The sequence below is a fragment of the Vidua macroura genome, chromosome 11, assembly GCF_024509145.1.
Source record: "Vidua macroura isolate BioBank_ID:100142 chromosome 11, ASM2450914v1, whole genome shotgun sequence".
NCBI classification, from domain to species: domain Eukaryota; kingdom Metazoa; phylum Chordata; class Aves; order Passeriformes; family Viduidae; genus Vidua; species Vidua macroura.
Window position 1 is genome coordinate 2322736 of NC_071581.1, and position 21180 is coordinate 2343915.

At 42.6% G+C, this 21180-nt stretch overlaps 1 protein-coding gene across 1 annotated transcript in view; it reads left to right on the forward strand.

Moving 5' to 3' along the window:
• Window positions 1–10400: 10400 nt before the first annotated feature.
• BEAN1 (brain expressed associated with NEDD4 1) overlaps window positions 10401–21180 on the forward strand; it is a 55463-nt gene continuing 44683 nt past the window's right edge. Inside the window, exons 1-2 of the mRNA XM_053987735.1 lie at window positions 10401–10508; window positions 11649–11723. Of these exons, the coding sequence (XP_053843710.1) occupies window positions 10484–10508; window positions 11649–11723 (100 nt within the window). The 5' untranslated portion in view covers window positions 10401–10483. The remainder of the gene's footprint in view (window positions 10509–11648; window positions 11724–21180) is intronic.

The following is a 21180-nucleotide window of genomic DNA, read 5'->3' on the forward strand; positions in this document are numbered from 1 at the left end:
CAGCGTTATCACCCACCCCAGTGACAGTGAACTACTGGAGAGGAGATCTTCCCTCCCCTTCATTAGCCCCAATCACCAGAGACTATGTGGGCGGAACTGCCGGCAGTGCCGGAGGGCACCAAGAGTGTAAAAGGAGTAACCTGGCTGGAAGAGCTGTCTTCTGTCTGTGGCTTTTAGGCTGTGAGCTAGCTACAGCAAGGCACCCAACACTGCAGGCTTCGGTGGACTTCTCTTTTTAGGGACATTTCCCACAGAGTCAAAGGCAGATTTGCAGCACTCACTTCAGTGCGTTGGGTTCTTGCCTTGGGGCCAAACGCCAGTTCAGCCAGGGGATTCCTTAATCCTTTGACCTGGGATTTTTAATTTTTCTTTCTCCCTTTTTAATCCTTTCATTTTATCCCTTCCTCCCCTTTATTTTTCCCCTTTTAATAAACACCCTATGTTTGTTCAAATCCCCAAAGTTGTGTCATTTTTATCACGCTTAACTTAGCAAAATACAGCAAAAATACATTATTCATATATTAAGTTGTCTCTTGTCTTGATGCACCTTTTTTTTTTTTCCATTAGAAATTAGTTCCACTCAATGGCAGGAAGATAATTTTCATAAACCGATCACTTCAGTGAGGATTTCTCACTGAATTAATGGGGCTTAGCTGTCATTATGTAATAAAACTTGAAAAAATGAATGTCAAAGAGAAAGGTGTACTTTTCCTGCACCTTGTATAAGCTTCTAAAACCATGCGCAATCCCATATAACAATGCCTGGTTTCCCTCTCTCTGGTGCCAATTTCAAGCCCTCCCAGGGAAGCACCTTGCAATTCCCAAATCCAAGTTCACATACAGAGCCCCTTGCAGGTGGGAGGACTGTAAATAGATCTCTCTGCAGCAGCACTAGTCCCTTTGCAGCAATAAATTCCCATTCTTTCCCCCCAACCCCCACAGGGCTGTGTCTGCACCATTTAAATGCAGCTGAATTTTGGTCTCCAGTGAGGGTAAGATCTACACCCAGCCCCTCACGTGGGGCAACTAAAGGAAAAAGAAAGGAAGAACATGTACAGAAAGCCCTAAGTGGGTGGGACACATTTTCATTTTGCTGCCAGTTTGTTGTAGATGGGTAGAAGAATATAAAAGAAAGGCCTTAGGAAATCAGGCCTTGCTCTGCTCAAATTGCCAAAGCTGGCCTGGCATTTCTTCCAAGTGCAGCTCACAAGTAATTTCTAAGTTCCCATGTGAAGCTATTTTGCAAATGAGAAGATTCTTTAACACACAATCTATTCTAAGGGTGAAAAACAAATGCACCTGTGTAAACAATAACATTTGTCCCATGAGAACCCAAAAAGTAAAACTGCAAACATATCTAGAGTGAGAGAAAATTTGATAGACACATACAATAACCTTTACTGACCAATGAACTGAGTTTCACTATATTGCTGACCAGTTAGGTTTAACGCAGTGCCTTCTGATATTTCCTGCATATATGAGCTTTATGAATAAAGAATTGTCTTTCTGCATGACAAAAATGGAGTCTCGGCTGATTTATTCCAACACCAGTTCACATTGTCAGATATAAAGTGATTTGGAAAGCAGTGTAATAACAGTGTCCTCAGCGTGGCTCCCAAATCCAGTCCTGGCAGCCCCACGGGTTCTCACATTGATCATTGCAGCCAAAGGTGCACTTAGCTCCAGACTAAACACCATCAGGAGCCAGGGTGGTAAATAATGCGTTTCCCTGGGGCTTTTGACTGAATATGTGATCATTTCATGCATTTCATACCCTGAGAAACAGCCACCCACACAGCAAACTCTCAGCTGCACTCTCCCTGCATCACCTGGGGTTTAACTCAGCCCCAGAGAACCAGCATCAGTCAGGGGAACAAGGACCTTCATGCCCAGCAGCACACTTTGAGGTTTTCCTGCTGGGCTCTGGGCAGTGCTGGCTCCCAGTCCTTGTGTTTGTTTTCCAGGAGATCTACAAGCAGGACTCATGGTCTCTGCTGTGGCACTGCAAGCAATGTTAACTCCACGTGTTCAACATAAACAAGGCCTTCTCACCTTTTTAAAGCATGCTCTAACTCTCTTTATGCCCCTCTTCTTCCTCAAGAACAGCCTCTCTACATATTCACAGAGAGTTTTTTAATTCTGACTTGAATATCAAGGCCCAACACTGAAATTTTTATCAGTATTTGCCAAGCCAGGTGTATGTGTGTGTCAGCTGGCATTGGCTTTCATGCTGCCAAAGAACCAGAGGCAGCAGTTAGAGGGGTGATATCAGCTACTCCTGGACAGCTCTCGTGAGAATATCCCCCAATTCAATCTCACATTTTAGAGCAGAGGGGAGACATATCCATTTTAAAGTGTGATCACTAGAAACTGGCTGGGAAAACTGGCATTGCACCCCCTGCATTCATGTTATTAGTATTTGTAGTATTCATAAGAGAAAAAAGGTATTTTCCTTGCCAGGACAGCAAATGCATCTGGAATTTTCAAATCCACATGTTCTCTTTCCTTCTTAAAACTTGGGCATTTAAACCAAATATTTCTGGAGGTAAAACATGCTACAATTGCTCATAGATATTTATATTATATTTCAAAGTCTGACAATAGAGATCATGTAGAACCATTTTTGTGTATATATATATATGAATAAATGTTTTCAGTTCTAAGATTTAATAGGTATATGGTTTTGACCCTGACCCTTACTCAGTACTAAAAGAAATGTGTTACCAACCTTTTGGCTACAGATATTACTTTGAAGATGGACCTGCAATTAATTTATTACATATAAAATACCAAAATCTAGCATTGTTTAAATAACTTCTTCATATCCAAACTGTTACTGGTGGTATCAGCAATCCAAGTGCCCCAGCATAAGCAAGACTTGACCTTCTTATTATATTCCAGCACCTGAACAATTGTGTTGGATTTTTTCTTTGTTATTTTTTTAAGGCTCTCAAGCTCATTCCCAAAGTCTCACACAGTATCTGGAAGCAGAAGGCAGCACAGGTTGAGTGCTTTTCCTCTGCAGAGATGGGTTGAGTAAAGGTGACTTTCAGAAATTATTACTATTCAGAAATAGTAAAATGAGCTCTGAGTGTTTTATTAGCAGAAGCAGGGACTACTGTGAGATAGTTGTAGATGAGTGTGTAAGTCAGCTGCTCATACTATATTTTGATTTGTTCCCTTAGCATGTTCATATTCTTATGCAGATCTTCACCTGCTGGGAAGACATCCAGGTAAGGCATTGGAATCCAATTCATGCTAGAGAACAAAAACACGAGTAAATGTCATACTCCTAGTGACTTCTGGGCACATCAGCTCTGGATAACATCCTTGCTTCTGGTGCTGGATGATCCAAAGGAAGCAATACAGTCATTGGGACAACAACTTTTTTCCCCTAAGACACTTACATTGTTGTGTAGCAGACCTGAAAAACTAACTTGCTGGTGCATGTATATATATATAAAAATATATATACAATTTAGCTAACATTTCAAACACAAAGTAATATTTTAACAGGTCATAACAGCAAGATTCAATTCTGAAGCTTCTGAGGGTAAAGTGAATACTTTAGTATTTAACAGGTGCTCATTTTGGGACACTTTGTAGACCTTGAGAGTGGTTTATTTGTTAGAGATCTGAAGCAAAGTAGCATCAGAGCTCATGAATGAGAATCTGCACATTGTGTTCATGCTATACTTTAATCCTTAATGACAGATAGTTAATGGTAAGAACTTTTAACAACCAGAATAAAGGAGCCTCTAAAATATAACCTATTCCAAATAATAAAGTACAAAGCGTACACAGGTATTAAAATGAAATAATTAAAAAAAAAAAAGTCTCCAAAACCAAATTTGGTCTCTTTTCAAGCTAATAACCAACCAAATTATATATATATATATATATATAGTTGCCCTTTACTTTCCACATTCCTGTTTGACACAGCACATTTTCAGTTAAGCTTGGACCAAATCTGGGTTAGTAAGAAGGGCATGCTCCTCTTTCCACCTTGTGCTGTAAAGTAATGAAAGCAAGAGTGGCAGAGACATCTCTAGTGCTTGTGTTTGTACCATTCAATTGTTTCTATTGGGCTTCTGATAAAAGTCAATTGTCCTTTTAAGGACTAAGGAACAAAAAATTGTCTGTCCTAACTACAAATCACCAACTCAGGCAGCCTGTGCCTTCCTTCCTCTTCAATTCCTTTCTCTTTTCCCACCTACTCCATCATCATTTCCCTCTGCAGACAGTTGTACTGGTTCTGGCTCACTTCTGCCTTAGAGTGCTCAATTCACAACTGCTCCTTTATCATTTTACCAGCAATTTTGGGAACACTGTGTTCTGTCCCAAGCATACACAGAGGTTGACCAGAAAGTGTTGCAGTCTGAGGGCTGCAGCACCCCAGGCCCTCTGAGTTGATTTTGGTATCTCTTTATCAGTTTGTGCCACCCTGTTTGCTCTTCTCACTGCATTAAATACCTGACCAGGCTGTCCAAGTTTTACCCCAAACCCCAGTACAAACTTTTTGTGTTGCAAACCCTCAGGATCTGCTCCTTCTCATTTGCTTTGCTCTGTTCCTTCTGTCCCCAAGCCTGCCTCATATTTCTCTGCAAAGGAATTGCACAAGGCACCTGACTGCCCTGGTTTCCACCTCTCCACATCATTTATCACAATGCTCCTCTCTCCTAGCACTGAACTCCTCTGCTCTTCAGGTTTTAAACTAATTGCCATTCTGCTTATCCTACTGCACGTTTATTCCCACAGGGCAAAATTGTTAAATAAGAGAATAGGTTACACCCTTACTTTAACCATTAATAAATAGTTTATAAAAATACATGTCTCATTTCATAAGTGCTGGGAGTCTGTCAGGAAACCTGGAGGATGCTGATTTTCTTTTTTTTCATGTTTCATATGAAATCTGGCTGTATTTGCACCATTCCCTGTGCAAGTTCTTTTCTGCCACTGGTTTCTGTATCTCGTGGCAGTTCCTCTGGGGCAGGAGCCTTCCCAGGGCCTTATTCTACCTTCCCTTTTGCCAGCCCAATGCTATTTAAACCAAGCTGAGGTTGCACAAGGGTTTCATGAGCCCTAAGGCTCCTCCCCAGGCATTTTGATCTCCAGTCTGCATCTCTTCCTTACTACCATGAAAACGTTCACAGTTCCAGTGAGGAACTTTGCACCTCTACTTATTTATAAATTTTTTACCACCTCCAGAGGTTCTGCAGATTCACAAACACTTCATAAATAAACTAGTAATAAAATGGAGAGATACTGACTTATACTTTCATTGGTAAAACACAAACTATGAATTATGGGGTTTGTACTTCAAGGCGAATGAAGTATTTTTGTTAGTAGACAACGGTGTCAGAGAGATAAAATCAATGTTGGGTCACAATTACATTTTGGGCTGCTGCCAGGCTGCCTTTTTCTCACTTGTACTTTTGGTTTAGTGAACAAAGGCATGTCTGGATTCTCATTCTTGCCTGCACTAACAGCACTGCAGGGCTGTCCTCTGCCCTCTATCCAAAGCCTCTTTTAAAAACCTTCCTGAGAGTAAATGACGAATACTTCAGTGTAAAAAATAAGAACTAAATCATAAAACTGCCAACCTCTACAAGGGTTACATTGACCAGCAATCTTTTAAATAGTCAATAAACTACTCTGCAGTTTGGAGCTTCCTTTCATTTCCCTTTTCTTTGCTCCTTCCTCTGACATCTGATGCACACTCAGAGCTCTGCCAATACAGGACGTGGACTCTGCACCAAAAAAACAGATTTTAAGCCTGGTCCCCCACAGGGCCATGGATACCCCTCACCTTAGGAACAGGTATATCCATGTTTCATGGATACAGGTGGATCTGATCATCCAAATGTAGGATTTCCAGCACCAAGTGCAACATCCATGTCAAAGAACTGTGTTCCTACAACATAGAAAACTATTTAATTATTTAACTATTCTGACATGCAGATTTACTGTTAGTGCTGGTGGTAGTGGTGTTACCTAATTTTAAATGCTGTGTATGACATAATTCAGCATTTCTTTCCATGTATTTCGGTATATTTATAGTTCTGTATCTCCAGGGACACATATGTTACTCTTTGTTAGTAATCTTTTGGCCATCCTTAATTCTGAAAATGCCATTAGCCTTTATAACAAATTCATTCAAGGACCCATGGAAATAAACACAGACTCTACATTCACCATCAGATACTCTAAGGTCTTTCAAAGGTCAACACAAAATAAATTGCATAATTAGCTAGAAATTTAATTAAGGAGTCAGAGAATGAGAAGGAAAAGAATACTGAGATGAATTTTTCCATTCTACATCGTTAAAAATTGGCATTAGGAAGATTGAATGCATTTAGGGGAAATATTGGATTTTCAATAACAATCTTGGACCTAATTATTACTATATATACAGATAATCAAAAAAAAAAATGCACAGCAGGCACTGACAGAATAATTCCCCATCTCCCTCAAAGGTCTGCAAGCAGGTGAATAAATAAGAAACTAAATCTGGCCACAGAACCCAAGAGCACCTTTTGTTCCAGAGAATAAGACAGTTGGCAAGTTAAAAATCAGAAAAACAGCCTCTGAGAATTTGGGCATGACAAAAACTTCCTACAGAATCCTTTCCTGTCATGGCATTTATAGAAAGAGAGCCTCTTCATTCCAGGTCTCTTTCTTTCCTTTACGTGGCAGGTAAAACAACAGGACTTCTGCCTTTGGGTCTTCAGGCTGCTGTGAAATATTTGTTACTGATATGTTTCATCTGTATTAATAATTTAAAGTTATTTTTCCTCTTGACAGATTTTATGCCTGAAGAACAAAAACACTTGATTTAAAAGTCTAGAAAATATTATTCAAAATAAATTTACCAGTCCTATAAATGCCAGCTGAAAAATGTCCTACAGTAAAAGTATATCTTTAAAATTCCACCCTTTTCATTAAAAATCTTTCAGCATGGAGGAAATTCCTTTGTTAGTAATTCTACAATAAGTCCAAACTCAGAAAATATTTAAAACCTGGCAAACATCTGTTTGAGTTTTTTCAGAAAATTTGAAAACTTTTCATTCAGAGGACTCTTTTTATTGCATTTCAGATCCCAGGGGGCTCTGAAAACATGAGATGCTTCCCACCAAACTCCAGAGCCTCTTCCCCTGACCTCTTTTGCTCTCAGCAGCAGGCACAGTTTTACTCAGCTGGCTCCACCACACCATGGAGACTCCAGCAAGGAATTCCCTGAGCCCGGGACTGGTGTAATCAGCTTTTCCAGCAGTGCCAGAGCACTGGGAATGCCCAGCCTGGTGTAATCAGCTTTTCCAGCAGTGCCAGAGCACTGGGAATGCCCAGCACGGGGCAGGATGAGCCGGCCCAAGGGGACGCAAGGGCAGAAAGCTCTGCAGACTCTACAGCAGTGATGAAATTTCACTGCTCCCAGATTTTCCATGCAGAAAAGACTTTCCTGTTCCCATAATCGATTTTGCTCATTTCTGAAGCATTTTATCTATGACTTATTTTATAATCAACCTGACATTACCACCATATCCATGAAGCAAAAAAAAAGACGTGGTGAATGGTATCCCCCAAACGTCTCGCTATGAATACAAAAAAAATCTCAGTCAAAAGTGATCTCATTATAGCAAGAAAATTTATTTTGCCTTACAAAAATTGGCTACCAGACTGCAGCTTCCACTCAGCCCCAAAGATCCCAAAGCAAACCCCAGGAGATGGGAAGTTGAGCCAACGTCTGTCACTGCGCTGACGGCAGCTTTATAATGAAGTCCCTTGACTGGAGAAAATGTAAAATCAACTAAGAATAGAATTATCTATCTGTGGTTATTTTCCTTATCAGTAAATTGGGCAACAGCCACTATGGACAGCAACTCTGCGCAGCTCCATCCATAAGAAATACCATTCCAGACTTTAACCTAAATGTGCTTGGGCTCCCAGTCAGTCACAATCCCCATTTCTGTGGACTGGGGAAGAGAAGCATGAGAATGCCATGAGAAGATGGCAGAATTCAGACTGGAACACTCAGGTTCACACAGACACTGCCTTGGTCTCTCCTGCTCTGTGATGTCCCAAGAAGGACAAACTAACCCCAAGTCAATAGATTGGAGCAGCAGGAATACTGAATAGTTTTTATTTTTGTTCCAGCTCTCCCAAATACTATCCATAAGCAAACTCCTATGTGTTAAATCATTTATTTGTGGCGAGTTTTCTTTCATACCATTTTTTTTTTTACCAACTGTTTACTAAACTGTTTTTACCAAAACAGAAAAGCAGATGCTACCAGAAGAAACAACTAATGATGTAAACTACCCACAGTATCCCCATGACACAACACAGCACTGCTGCACTGGCTGTGCAAATACAAGTTTGGCCCGAGCCCCACTCCACAGCCAGGTTCCACTCAGCTGCACAGCTGAAGGGGCAAAACTAGAAAGTCTAAAAGCTGAAAAACACACAGGAAGAAGGGTAAAAATCTACCCCATTTCCACATTCATGTGATGCAGATTTGGAAATCAGTGGGGTGAGCAAAGCCCACACCATTCCAGTCCACTGCAGCTGGGCACAGCGAGTACTGCTGGCTCCAGAGGTCCTTGGAGCTGTGGGGATGCTCCTGCAGGTTCTGATGGATCCTGTTGGGCACTGTGTTGTCTGACCCAGAAACAAATGCTTTCTGTCTCAGAAGCAGTTGCAACTCCTACTGCAGCAAGGGGACAAGACTCACAGAAAGGACTCTAAATCCAAGCTGAGAGAGAGGTTTCTTCAGAACTGCAAACACTGAGCAATCCCCCTATATCCAAAGTCAGTTGCTAAGGCACTTTCCACAATTTGTGAGCTTATTTAATTGTCTGAGTATGGATATCTCAGTCAAACTTAAGACCCTAAGTCTGTCAGGACTAAACTTAATATTGATCCTGTGAGTAAATGTGAGGTGCCATTGAACAAAGATGTGATCATCAAAATTTGCAGATTTACTAAACATAGGAATTCCTGAACTTTTAAAGTGGAGAAAATATTTTGAAATCCTTAAGTGCAGTGTTATTACACATACATGATTCTTGACAGGCAGAACGAGGCCAAGGGCACATAACCAAAACCCAACACACAGAAAATCAGATTTTCTGATGCGTGTACAGATTCACACCTTCATGCCATAACCAAACAACAAAGAGCCCTGAAAAGAAAGCCATGCAGTTTCCATTTATTGAAATTATAAATGAGGAGTCTTTCAAGGCGTCAGACATTCTGAGGGGTTGAAGAAATATATTACAAGGTAATTTCTGCCGCAGCATTCTAAGGGATATTAGGGTACCAAGGTACTGTAGTTTTGGCAACAGGTACAGGTTTCTGTGATCCATAAGGAAACACACCTGTAAATACCCATAAACCCTCATTTCAATTGCCTTAGATTCCCTTAATGCTCACCTGGATTTAAGAAGAAAAGGAAATGAAAAAAAGGTGATCAGTGACAGCAGGAAACTTTTTACCAGGGAGTCCACATGTTTTACATCTACCCCAAACTTCATTACAGCCCTGCATCCATCACTGCTAAACCATGGAGAAGCTGAACAGCCTAAATACTGACAGCAAAGCTGTTCTCATTGTGAGACCTTGCTACAAAACCACCCGGGGATAGGGAAGTAAAGAAGGCTGCCCGCACGCCCGTGGAGCTCCAGCTCCATGCCCTACAAACAGGCTCAGTGGGACCACTCTGCAATGAACTGCAGAGCTAATGAGCGTGTGGGTGACAGAAACTGCCAATGGAACTTGGATCATAAAAAACCCCAAACTGCTGACAGGACATTCAGAAAAGGGGGCTCGCTTCACACATTCTTTACCTAAAAAGCTAACGATCCTTTTCCTAGAGGTAAACAACCAGTTATGAAAGCTCATACTCTTCAGTACCTGCTGTTCCCTCTGTATCCAGCACTAGGGCATTTGTCAAGCACGGTGAGAAACGTGCCCAAGACCCCTGGTAACAGTAGATGTTACTCCTATAAACTGGGTTTAGCTCTCACTTGGACTACACGACTACATCCTCCTCCTAGCGCCCATCCAGCCCCACGGAATTATATCCTCCGCACTGTCGGATAATCCCGTCCGTCCCCGTGGGTTTACTCCAGGCAGTCCCTCCCTTGCAGCCCGAGTGCTGGGCTGGACTCGGCTTTCCGGAGCCGCTATCCGCCTACAGCTCCGCATGCAGGCAGCGAATCCCCGCAGCAGCCCCGGTACCGCCGCTCGCCGCTGCCGGGCGCTGCCGCAGGAGGGATGAGCGGCGGGGTCAGCCCCGGCATGTGCGGCCCCGGGCCCCCCCGCGCTGCCCCCAACATGTGCAGCCCTGCCCGCGGGGCGGGGGTCACCCGCCCCCCGGCCCCCAGCCCGGGGCCGCCGGCTCCGGCCCGGCCCCGCTCTGGCCTCGCGCACGGCAGGAGGCGGCGGGGCCCCGTCGGCCCCCGGGGAGCCGCGGCGGGGGCGGATGGAGACAGCGGGCACGGCGGCGGGTAAGGCAGGGCAGGGCGGCGTGGGGGAAGGTACGGGCTGAGCCGGGATGGGGGAAGGCAGCAGCCGGCGGAAGGCAAGGGCTGAGCCGGGATAGGGGAACGCAGGGGCTGGAGCCGAACACGGCTGAGGGGAGGCAGGGGCTGAAGCGGGCTGGGGAGAGGCAGGGGCTGAGATGGGGAAAGGCAGAGCCTGGACCGAGCGGGGAAAGGAAAGAGCTGAGCCGAGCCGGGGTAAGGAAGGAACCGAGCTGGGGAAAGGCGTGAGCCGTGCCGGGGTAAAGCAGGAGCCGAGCGGGCTCGGGCAGGCTCTGAGGGGCCGCGCAGCCCGTGGGTTGCCGCCCAGCCGCGGGTGCGGGGTGCGGGGATCCCACAGCCCAAAGGACCCTGCCCGAAACTTTGTGTGGGCCGGGCCCCCTCCCGAGAAGGGAGCAGCCCCTTCCCGGCCGTGCCAGCGGTGGAGGCGCCGCGGACTGGGCACGGCAGGGCAGGGCAGCGCCGAGCCCCCGAGCCGAAGTCCGTGAGACAGCGAGCGACTCTCGGGGATCAGGCTTTAAATCCGTCTGTATTAGCAAACGAGCTCATCTTTTAAGAAATCTAAAGATTTGGTTATTTAGGACACATTTTACTTGTGTACATTTTGTTGCCTGTAAATATAAATCTTTGAAGAGCAAGTTATAAATATTAAAGCCTAAGTGCATAGGGGGAGTATGTGTATGAGATTTTAGACTAAATTTATTCCAACCCAGTTTGGCACACACATGCCCGATGCATTCAAGCTGCACTCGCACAAATCAAGGAAGTTACTTGGTTTTACAGTGGTAGGTGCCCGTTTCAGAGACTGGTGAATGACTTAACAATAATTAGCATATTTATGTAACACGTTGTTTGTACGTGGGGTTTGGAATCTGAGAGGCATTCATATCATTCCCTGAACAAGAGGAATTCCTGGAAGTATGAAGCAATGGCTTGTTTGGTGTTTTCCCCCCATTCGAGCTGCATCTGTGTGTGCACTCTGGGTCTGAGATGTGCAATCCTGCCCAGAGAGAGCAGGTGAACCTTAACATGCCTTCAACTCATATCTGGTACCAAACAAAACCAAACTGCTATTAAGAAACTTTCTCTTCATTTTCCCCTTTTTAGTTATTTTCTTCCATATTCCTCTCATCTCTGGAAGCTCCATCAGTATTGGAATAGGCAGCAATTATTCCAATCTCCGTAAGTAACCTCTCTTTTTTTTTTTTAACTGCATTATTGGCATGCTTTGCAGTCATGTACAGCTGCAGGAATATTATATTTAAAGTTCTCTAGCAGCTAAACATCAATCCAGTAAAAAGCAAATAGCTTCCTGACTGAGAAAAAATGGAGTTAACAGAAATGTCCTTAACCTTGTCATCTTTTGGCACACCAAACTCACAGAAGTTATAGAATTGTCTGAAATAAAGGACCATAAAATTTAGTGTCAGGTACAAGTACTTCAATATTTTATTAAAAAAAAAAAATCCTCCTTCCAGCATTTTCTCCTACAACAGCAAACTAGCAAATTGACAAATGGAGCACACTGACATCAGTCAAAATTTATATCATTTTGGCACTCACTAGTGAAACAAATGTGGCTAAAAATTACTTCCAGTCATTGAAATAAAACAATTCCTGACGTTTTACTTCCTTCTACTCTCCTTTTTATGACTGCCTTTTGTAGTCATTACATTAAGGTTTTTTGAAAAGGAAATACAGCATTATAGGAGCCAATTATCCTCATGTCACTGGTCCTGTTTTGGCAGAAAACCACGTGCATGCAGAGAAGCAGGGCAGCATGTCCAGTGTCTTGGATGGAAGAATGCATAATGAGAAAAAGGCACAACAATTAAACCCACCAAGAGCCCTCCTGGAGCAAGGGCTGCAGCTCAAGAAAAGCTGTGCTGGAATGTTATAATTGAACTGTGACTCTGTAACACTGTTCTTGCCCATCATGGCTGAGAAATCATACAACTAAAGGTGCAGTTTAAAGGAAGAACAGACAAGAAGTTCCCTTAATTTACTTTAGAACACACATGGAGGAACACAAAGTCTGACAGCTGCAGTCATTCACAGACTAGAAATCATACCCATTTTAATGTTTACTGTCACAGCCTATCGTGACAGCAAACTTGGAGAAATGTTCATAGAGTCAGAACCAGCTTCTGGCCACAGCAGGGATTTTTAGGATCTATTCCTAAGGTAACTTTGGTAATTGAGAGCAGAGTTTGGTTGGTAAAGGTGAAGACAGCACAACACCAAGTAAATGGAAGTGCTGTCTTTCACATTGTCTGGTAATCCCTTAAACTCCTCCAAAAAGCACATTAAAGCTAGGCTGAAGAGCAACTGCAAAATCAGTAGCTGCTGCCTAATAGATGGCCAACTGGCATCACCCAAGTCACAGAAAATACATAATATCAGTACAAAAATGTGGACATTGGTATAGCTGCATTGGCAGTCTCTTCATTTGTTAGTGAGTTGCCTGTGGGCTTGGCAAGAAAATCCCCATGCTGTGCTGGTGTTGTTACAGGTCAATATTGCAAAAAGAATGCTGAGATTATTTCCCCCAGAAATGTTGGGTTTACATAATGCACAGAGTGATGTTTCCCAGCACTTCATTGCAGGACATCTTTGTATTGCATTGGGTTTAGATCAGCAGAGTTCTGTACTAGAACAATTGCAGCAACCAGTTCAGAGGAGTGTGAAGATTGCTCTCATTTCCATGCAGGTGCCTACAAAATTAAGTGGTTTAGACCATGGTTTTCCTTTGGCCTTAACTAGTTGAGTCCAGCTCAGCCAGGCCTGACACTCTGACCCTCTCCAGAAGGGCTCTCTCCTTTAATTCCTGTAATGTCTAGGCTCTGAAATGTTCCATTGACAGGAACAGATAATACTAACACAGCACCAGGTGGGCATTAGCTGGAAATGAAACCATGGCTCATGGGATGCTTTTACAGCAAACGTGGAGAGACTGGAATTATCCCAGGCTATTTGGAGGTACCACAGGAAGGAGACTCCACAGTGGCCTCTAAGAACTCCTGTAGAGTAGGACCTCCAGCGCTGCCCAAACAGTGAATTTCCTAAGCAAGGGCAAAGGCGCAGGAGCAGGACTGCAGCTTTCCCCCTACAGAGACAGCTGTGCCTTGAGAATCCTGCTCTAGTCCAGGACAAAGGGGAAAAGTGACCCGAGCAAAGTCCAGGCAAGAGAATACTCAGGGAGGGAGCCCAGTGACTTCAATGACACAGGGCCAAGGTGGGCTGGCAGGGTCAGCATTAACAGAACTTCCTAGTCAGAAACAGATTTGTTTTGACTTTCTTGTTTTAGGTGGTTTTTTCTGAGAGAAACACTGGATTTTCTTTTCAAAGTGTTTCTAGGTTTTGGTCAGCTGTGTTTGGACGGTTGGTTGGTTTTCAGAATAAAAACTCAGATTTATCTCTAGAAAATAATGATGATGAATATAAATTATTAATCAGCAGTCATGAACCTCAGTCAGCGTTTCAAATGCTTAAATGAAGGGGTCCAAAAGCTGTCAGAGAAATAAAAAGGCAGAAAAACGGTTCTATGCAAACTGCCTTCCCTTTCTGCATGTGCCTGCCTCCTCCACCTCCTTCCCAGTACTTCTGAGATTTATCTCTGAGGAAATTGGTTGTAGATACAAGTAAAAGCAGTCAAACCAACTGATATTCAATCAATTATGCAGATTGCTAATACATATGTGGTATTATAAAAAGATAGTTATTTCCAGCTATTTAGTGACTCCATGTATTCAAATGTTAAGTATTTATGGTAGTCCAATTCAACTACATCGCTGCTTTTATATCTAAGAGCACAAAGAATGTCCAGAGATATGTAAAACATTCATTTGCAGGCATGAATGACAAAACCCAAAGCTTTAAAACACACAAACATCATTTTCAAATCCAGCACTAAGATTCCTGTCTTAGAATCTTCAGAGAGTCTACAAACTTGTCCGAACTAAACAGAATTCTCTCACCAAATCAAGAAGGAACAGAAGCATTCCTACTGTGGCTGGCTGTGCACAAAAACCCACCTAAGACAGGCCCAGGGGACAGTTCTCAGAAGGGAAAAGTGCAGAAAATCCTCATCCTGAAATCAGTAGAGCCACCTTGGAGGCTGTCCCTCAGCATCTGGCTCAGGGACAGCAGAAGAGCACAGCTGGCTGCCAGCTGTGCTGCCACTGACTCCAGCACTGAGACCCCAGCGAAAGGATGAATAAACTTCTACTCATAAGCAAGGAAATCTTTATGCACACAGCAAGAATAAAATGCCCTCTCCACTGCTGAAGACTTGGGACTCTGCAGCTCTTGATGGCAAATCCTGTCTTTTTCCCACTCCAAACTCAGCCAGTTTAGTGCAGTTGTCTGAGGCACAAACAAAATTCCCAATGACAGGAAGCACAACATCAGCAGGAATGTAACTGCACATCCCCAAACATGGAGCTCAGTGCCTCAGGCCAAACCAGAAAAGAGACTGGGTGATTTGGAGTCTCTGCAAGCACGTTCAGGAGTTCTCTTGTCTGTCCCAGATTTGAGACATGCAGAAAGATAGGAGATTGTTTCCAGCTTTGGTGGGAGCTGCTGGCCTGGGAAGGTACAGGATGCCAGGAGTTTAAGAGAGAGCCTGAGAGTTTAAGAGATGTGCAGCCAGACTTGTGCACAGCACAGCAGGACATCCCCTTGCACTTGTGGGATGCCTTAAGAAGTGTCAGTGATCAAAGCACCAACGTGCACCACTCATTATCAAAAATGCCAGATACCACATAGGTCTGTGGTACCAGACAGTGAGGGACAAGCACTGCAGTAATCTCCTCTTAAATGCACAGCAAAATTTAATCCCCAGAATAATCTGCTCTTTTCTTCATTCTATTTCTTCTTCAAGTGTGGATGTTTTTCTGAAGCTGCTGAAGAGGTTCCTATCTCCTTTTCCTTAAGGGCATACCCCATATCTCCCTTCAGTTTTCCACATTGCATTTCATTTTTAATGACTCCAGCTGTGCAGGAGCGAAGGATGCTCAAATACCTCCAGAACCACACCTTGGAATCCTTTGTTCCTCTCCTCCACTAAGTAATAGTCAGCATCTTTCTGCCATCAACTTACTTCATGATGGCTTGGAATCACCTGTTACATGAAGAATAATTTCTTCACCTTTTTATTGGAATCTGCACTGAGAAGAGATCCATTTCTCTCCAAGCCTGACAGTTTCTCATCCTCCTATGAGGATGTAGGCTGACAACTCCCAATTCAATCATTTCCATTCTGCCTACTGACTTAATGCTTTCATTTCAAGCAGCTTCTCCCAACTCACACTTCTCCACTCAGAATAATAGATTAGGAAATAATAGATGCATAGTTCCCATGCACCTGCATTGCAAACATGCAGAGTCTAGTCCAAACTTGCTCTCTAGCAAATAAATAAAATGATGCTTCCGTTTTTGGAGGGGATCTCATCAAGCTGCTGCAAGCAGCCCTACCAAGAGGGCTCCTCTCAGAGGGGAGGTTTTGGATCCTGTTTGAGCTGTGTGTTCAGGCACATGCCCAGATACCTTTATGCAGAGCATCTCTCCAGGAGAGCTGGACTCCTCTGTAAAGCTTTGTAAAGCTTCCTTACAGTCTCTGTCCTCAGATGTTTGCCTCCAGCTCAGAGCCGGCAGAAGCAATTCAGCTGGCTTTGACAGCATTTATGCAAACAGGGATTTTAGCTCCAAGACTTAATACATTTCTTGCTGGAACTTCCTGAAATACCCCTGACTTTTTTTTTTTTTTAATCACATTATATGACATAGGGAAGCCTACAGACCTCAAGAACCTGTGTGAAGTTAATTCAGTAAAGGACATGACAGCTAAAGCCCCATGACCTCTGTCTACTCCTATTGCAAACAGTTCTTCTATGACACTTTGTTTCTGTGGGCTCTTTAATTCCAGGTTTCTTATCTTTTAATTGCGCTTTTTAGTTGCAAGTGTGTTAATCACTCTGTTTCCATCTTAAAAATGAGGATTTGTCTTTCAGCAATTGTTTTTTCCTTCATTGACAAGTAATCTTTATTAGTTTTATGGTTTAAGAAAAGCAGCTCTGTAAGCATCTGATCCTTACAGGTTTTCAGCATCCTAGCTTTATTTTGATTTAGCTGCAAAATTGCTACAAGATTACTTCTACTTAAAAGCCCCAACTAAAACTGAAGCTTAATCACTCCAGGTTCTGCACAAAACAACTGGCCTTGTCCTTTCAGATGACAGATGCCTAGAAAACACAAAAGGTGGGCAGAGGAAGAACAGGCTGCCAGAAAAGTCAATTGCTTTAAATTACACAGGAGCTCAAGGAGAAAGCCTGGCTCTCCTGGCTACTGGGTTCTTGTCTGTCCATTCCCTGGCACTGACTCTTGCTAACAAGAGAGGAATTCTCTAAATTCTGGTTCCAGTTACTGAGGACCTGTAATGATTTTTGTGGTTAGATGACAAATGCAGGGGAGTCTCCATTCCACTGGGGAAGGGATTTCTACAGCAAGGCCTCAGGATTTAAAGAGATGAGCTTTACAAAAGAGGTCCGAGATTCTCTCAGGGAGAGAGTAATTGTGAGCTCTTTAGTCCCAGCTGGAAGACCAGTTCTTACTAAGACCCCCTCATACTGAATTTTGCTTCTAATCCACACTTTAATGTCTCTTCTTATTAGCAGAAATCAGTATTTTGGTTATTTCCAAGCTAAACTACTGAGGTACAGACTGGCTGTTTTCATTCTCCAAACATACCCAGCACATAAGGCCCAAACAATTGGCAAAAAGTACCAGCTTTGTTAAAGAAGTTGGTCACAGAAAGCACAACACAGAAGACCAGAGTTTCTAGAAATTTGCAAACCAGGTTTCCTTGTTGTCACCTCAATGTAATGTCCTGAAACTTGTTCCAAGGGCACTGGTTATACAGGGAACCACAGAGCCCTCACTCCCTGGGCAGCAGAGAAAGGGTAAAGCCCTGCTGCCTTGACCGAACAATAAAAGCTCTAAGAGGTAAATTAACTGGGGGTTATTTTATTGTATTTTATTCTATTTTATTTTTTATTTAAAGACAAATTGTTGCTTTATTGCAGCAGCCATGTTGACAAGTAGCCCAACAATATCTAGTCACTGGATATTTTAATTCCAGCTCTGTGTCAGAGACACATCCAGAGAGGAATGTGAATCCAAAGTGATTTCTGGTTTGGCCTGGAACTTGGTGCTAAGAGAGGAACACACACTCTGCAAAGAGGAGCAAAAAGGAGGAGCTATTTGGGGTGATTTTTTTGCATCATTTGAAGAGTACATCAAACTGCACTAATGATCACTCTCCTCACAGTAAACACATTTGTGGAATCAGATGTTCCTTTAGAAAGGATGTGGGACATTAAATAGTAGACTGAAAACAGTTCCAATGCATCCCGCTGGGTGCTCTGGCTGAACAGCACATCTCTGAGCAGCAATCCCAACCAGAAATGCCCAGGTGTTTAGGGAGAGCACAAAAGCAGAATATCACCAATACTTTTTAACTACACAGACAATTTTGTAAAATACTTCCGTTTTAGAACAGCACAATCCTAAAAGGAAACATGAGTGGAAACTGCACTTTTGCCACTTGATCCTATTAATCAGTCTGAAAGAGATCTGAAAACCTGATAGATAGCTAAAAATAGAAAAAAAAATCCCTTAATTCAGAGCTTTATTTATGTGCTTCTGATTTAAAAAAACAAACAAACAAACAAATTTCTACTGAATGAAGCAAGTTGTAAATTGGAAATTTTCCTGAAGTTGGAGATATGAGATGTGCAACTTTTCAGGAGAGCTGTAGCATCTGTAGAGGTAAAAAGAAGAACTTTCCCCCAGATTTTCAAATTCTGATTCCCAAATACAGCCAAGGACAAGGTAAAATGCAGGGATAAAGGTGGCATCAAGGTACTGTAGTAGTACAGAAATTACATTTATGTGTCTGTGCTCTGGTTTAAGGTTATTGTACTTTTCTTAAGTTGCCATCAATGCAAAAATATTGAGGAACTAGCGGGCACAAGAAGTCACCAGAGATAAGAATTGTGTTTATATTGTGTTTGGCACAGGTTTCTATGTCATGCTCCTCTAGATCATAGATACAGAACATTAAATGGCAACCCAACCTGGGCCATGAGTGGTTCATTCATTATCACTCACTGGCTGTGGTAACAACTGGGTACCCACTTCAGCAGAGACACAGTTCAGAGGACATGTGGCTAAAAAAATTACTGACACAGGGAAATTAGCTGCAAACTATCACCTTTTTTTACTGTATTTTAATATTGATGCAGATTAGTTTTCAACTTGTGGGTCAGTTTTTTGCATCACATCTATGTAATACTGCCCCTTAGCCTAAATTTGACGTGGCCATTTTGATGTTCCTAAGTTCCCAGTTTCCACTTGCTAAATCCATCAGACGTAGGCTGATTTAGAATCCACACCCTGCACCCATTGCATGGCCCTCTCTGATGGGAACAGGGGAAGAACCAGAAAGGGCTCCTCTAAGAGAGGCTTCTTAGCTCCCTGTCATCTGTAGGAAAAACAGGTTTCAAATCAATTTTAGTTTTAAAACATGCTTTGAAGACAAAATATCTTTTGGCAGCATGTACGGAAGGATCACCTTGGGAAGTAATGCATTTTTCCACCAGTGAAACAATCAGTCTCAAAAGAATTTTCATTGCAAAGAACTGAAAGCTCATTATTTGCTCAGTCAGTTTGTGATGCCTCTGTTCCTGCCTGCTGGCTGTGCCTCACTCTCTTCCTCAAAAGAACACTGACATATTTTTAGTGTTCATAATTTTGGGGATTATTTTACAGCTCCCTTTGAGAACAGATGGGACATTTGTATCATCTGGATTCACAGAATACATCATTTGCACTTGCTACAGCTGGGATAGGTTTGCACACCCATTTTTGTAACCATCATTGTACCCCACTGCTTCTCAGTCCAAAGGAAATTGGATCTGCCCATGTAATGTTTTACAGTTTACAATCTGAATAGTTCTCCCTGAGGCTAACAAAACATCACTGTGGGTTTCTGGTGTTCTCATAAAGGCCAGATCCCAAAGTGACTTTCCCAGTTCCACAACAGCTGACAGCACACAGCATTACCTCATGGGACATGAGGTGTTTGGATTAGAGTGGCCTTCAAAGTGGAGCCAGTGAAGTGGTGAAAGGTAAAACAGGAATTTTATGTTGCAGGAACTGTAGAGAACTTTCATATGTCCAAAAAGTGGTGACATCACAGCCAGTGGTAGAGGAGAATTGTTCTGAACTGGTGAAAACAGGCACAGTGAAGATACAAAAGGGTGTAAACTGAAGCAACTTCATAGAGGTTTAAAATCATTAGGGCAACTTGGAACTAGATTAGGAATTAAACAGATTTATGGAAGATACCACCAATTACTTACATGTGACAATTACTTACATATGAAAATTAATATGACAATTATTATGACAATTATTACCAGGACCAATTACGACAATAAATTTCCTAACAAATTATGTTTTCCCTTTGCATCATTTTTCTGTTTGACATTTGCAATGACTGTGCAACCAGTCCAACACCAATAAAAGTTGTTCCCATTTACACAAGGACTACCCTTGGCACCACAAAGTTATTATTGCTTAGCTGCTGCTTCTCTCATTTTATTAACTCTAAAAAAAAAAAAAAAAAAAAAACAAAAAACCCAACAAAGCAACAAACAAATAACACCCTTAAAAAAACCCACGAACAAACAAGCAAAACAACCCATGCACAGACAGGAACTCCCACAACATTAATTGATTAATTGCTGGGAATTCCATGCGATTTTACCTGGAATTGTCTGAGATGCCTGCCAGAAATGCAGAGGCTGTTTGGGAGGTGCAGCACAATGTTCTGAAGGTACACAGTGATTCTGGGAGGTGGCAGAGGTGCCAAGTGCAAGGGCTCAGGCTGAGATTTGCTGTGGCAGTCCTGGTGATGTTTATGAACTGGGGACACTGCCATCTTCCCCTGGAGCAGCTGTGCAGGAGGGGAAATCAGGAGCAATTACCCAAACTGCAGGATTTTCCAGCTGCAAAGGTGACAAAAGGTTCCAAATAAAAAATACTGGAGAGGTAACAAAGCTCATGTAGCAGCCGTGCCTGTGCTCTGCTGGGTACCAGCCTGCACCTCTGAGCCTGTGTGCTCCAGAGCTCGTGCTCTTCAAGCTGGGCCTGAACCTTTGTGTGCCTCTGGAATGTTTTAGATTGCTCACATGAAGTGGCCTGGATGCAATCTGAATTCATTATACTCTGCTGAAAAGTAAAGCTGATTTCCAAAGAATCTTTCTGCACAAAATTCTTCCTTACCAAACTTAAAAATATTTAATTTAGTCATTAATGAATAATTTTCTGTCTGGCTTACTTCTCTTTTTCTTTACTGGAAGACTCTACATGTGGCAGTGCACACTCAGATGCACTTGTCAGACAATTATTTGCTTTTTTTGTACCATCCAAACAAGATCACCTTCAATAGCTCTTCTGGTGAAATGGGGAAAAATTATAAAATAATATATTCTTTGAATAATGTAGGAAGTTTTTACCTCTCTTTTCCTGAAGAATTTTCTGACTTCCTGATCTCCATAATTTTGTTTGTTCCTTA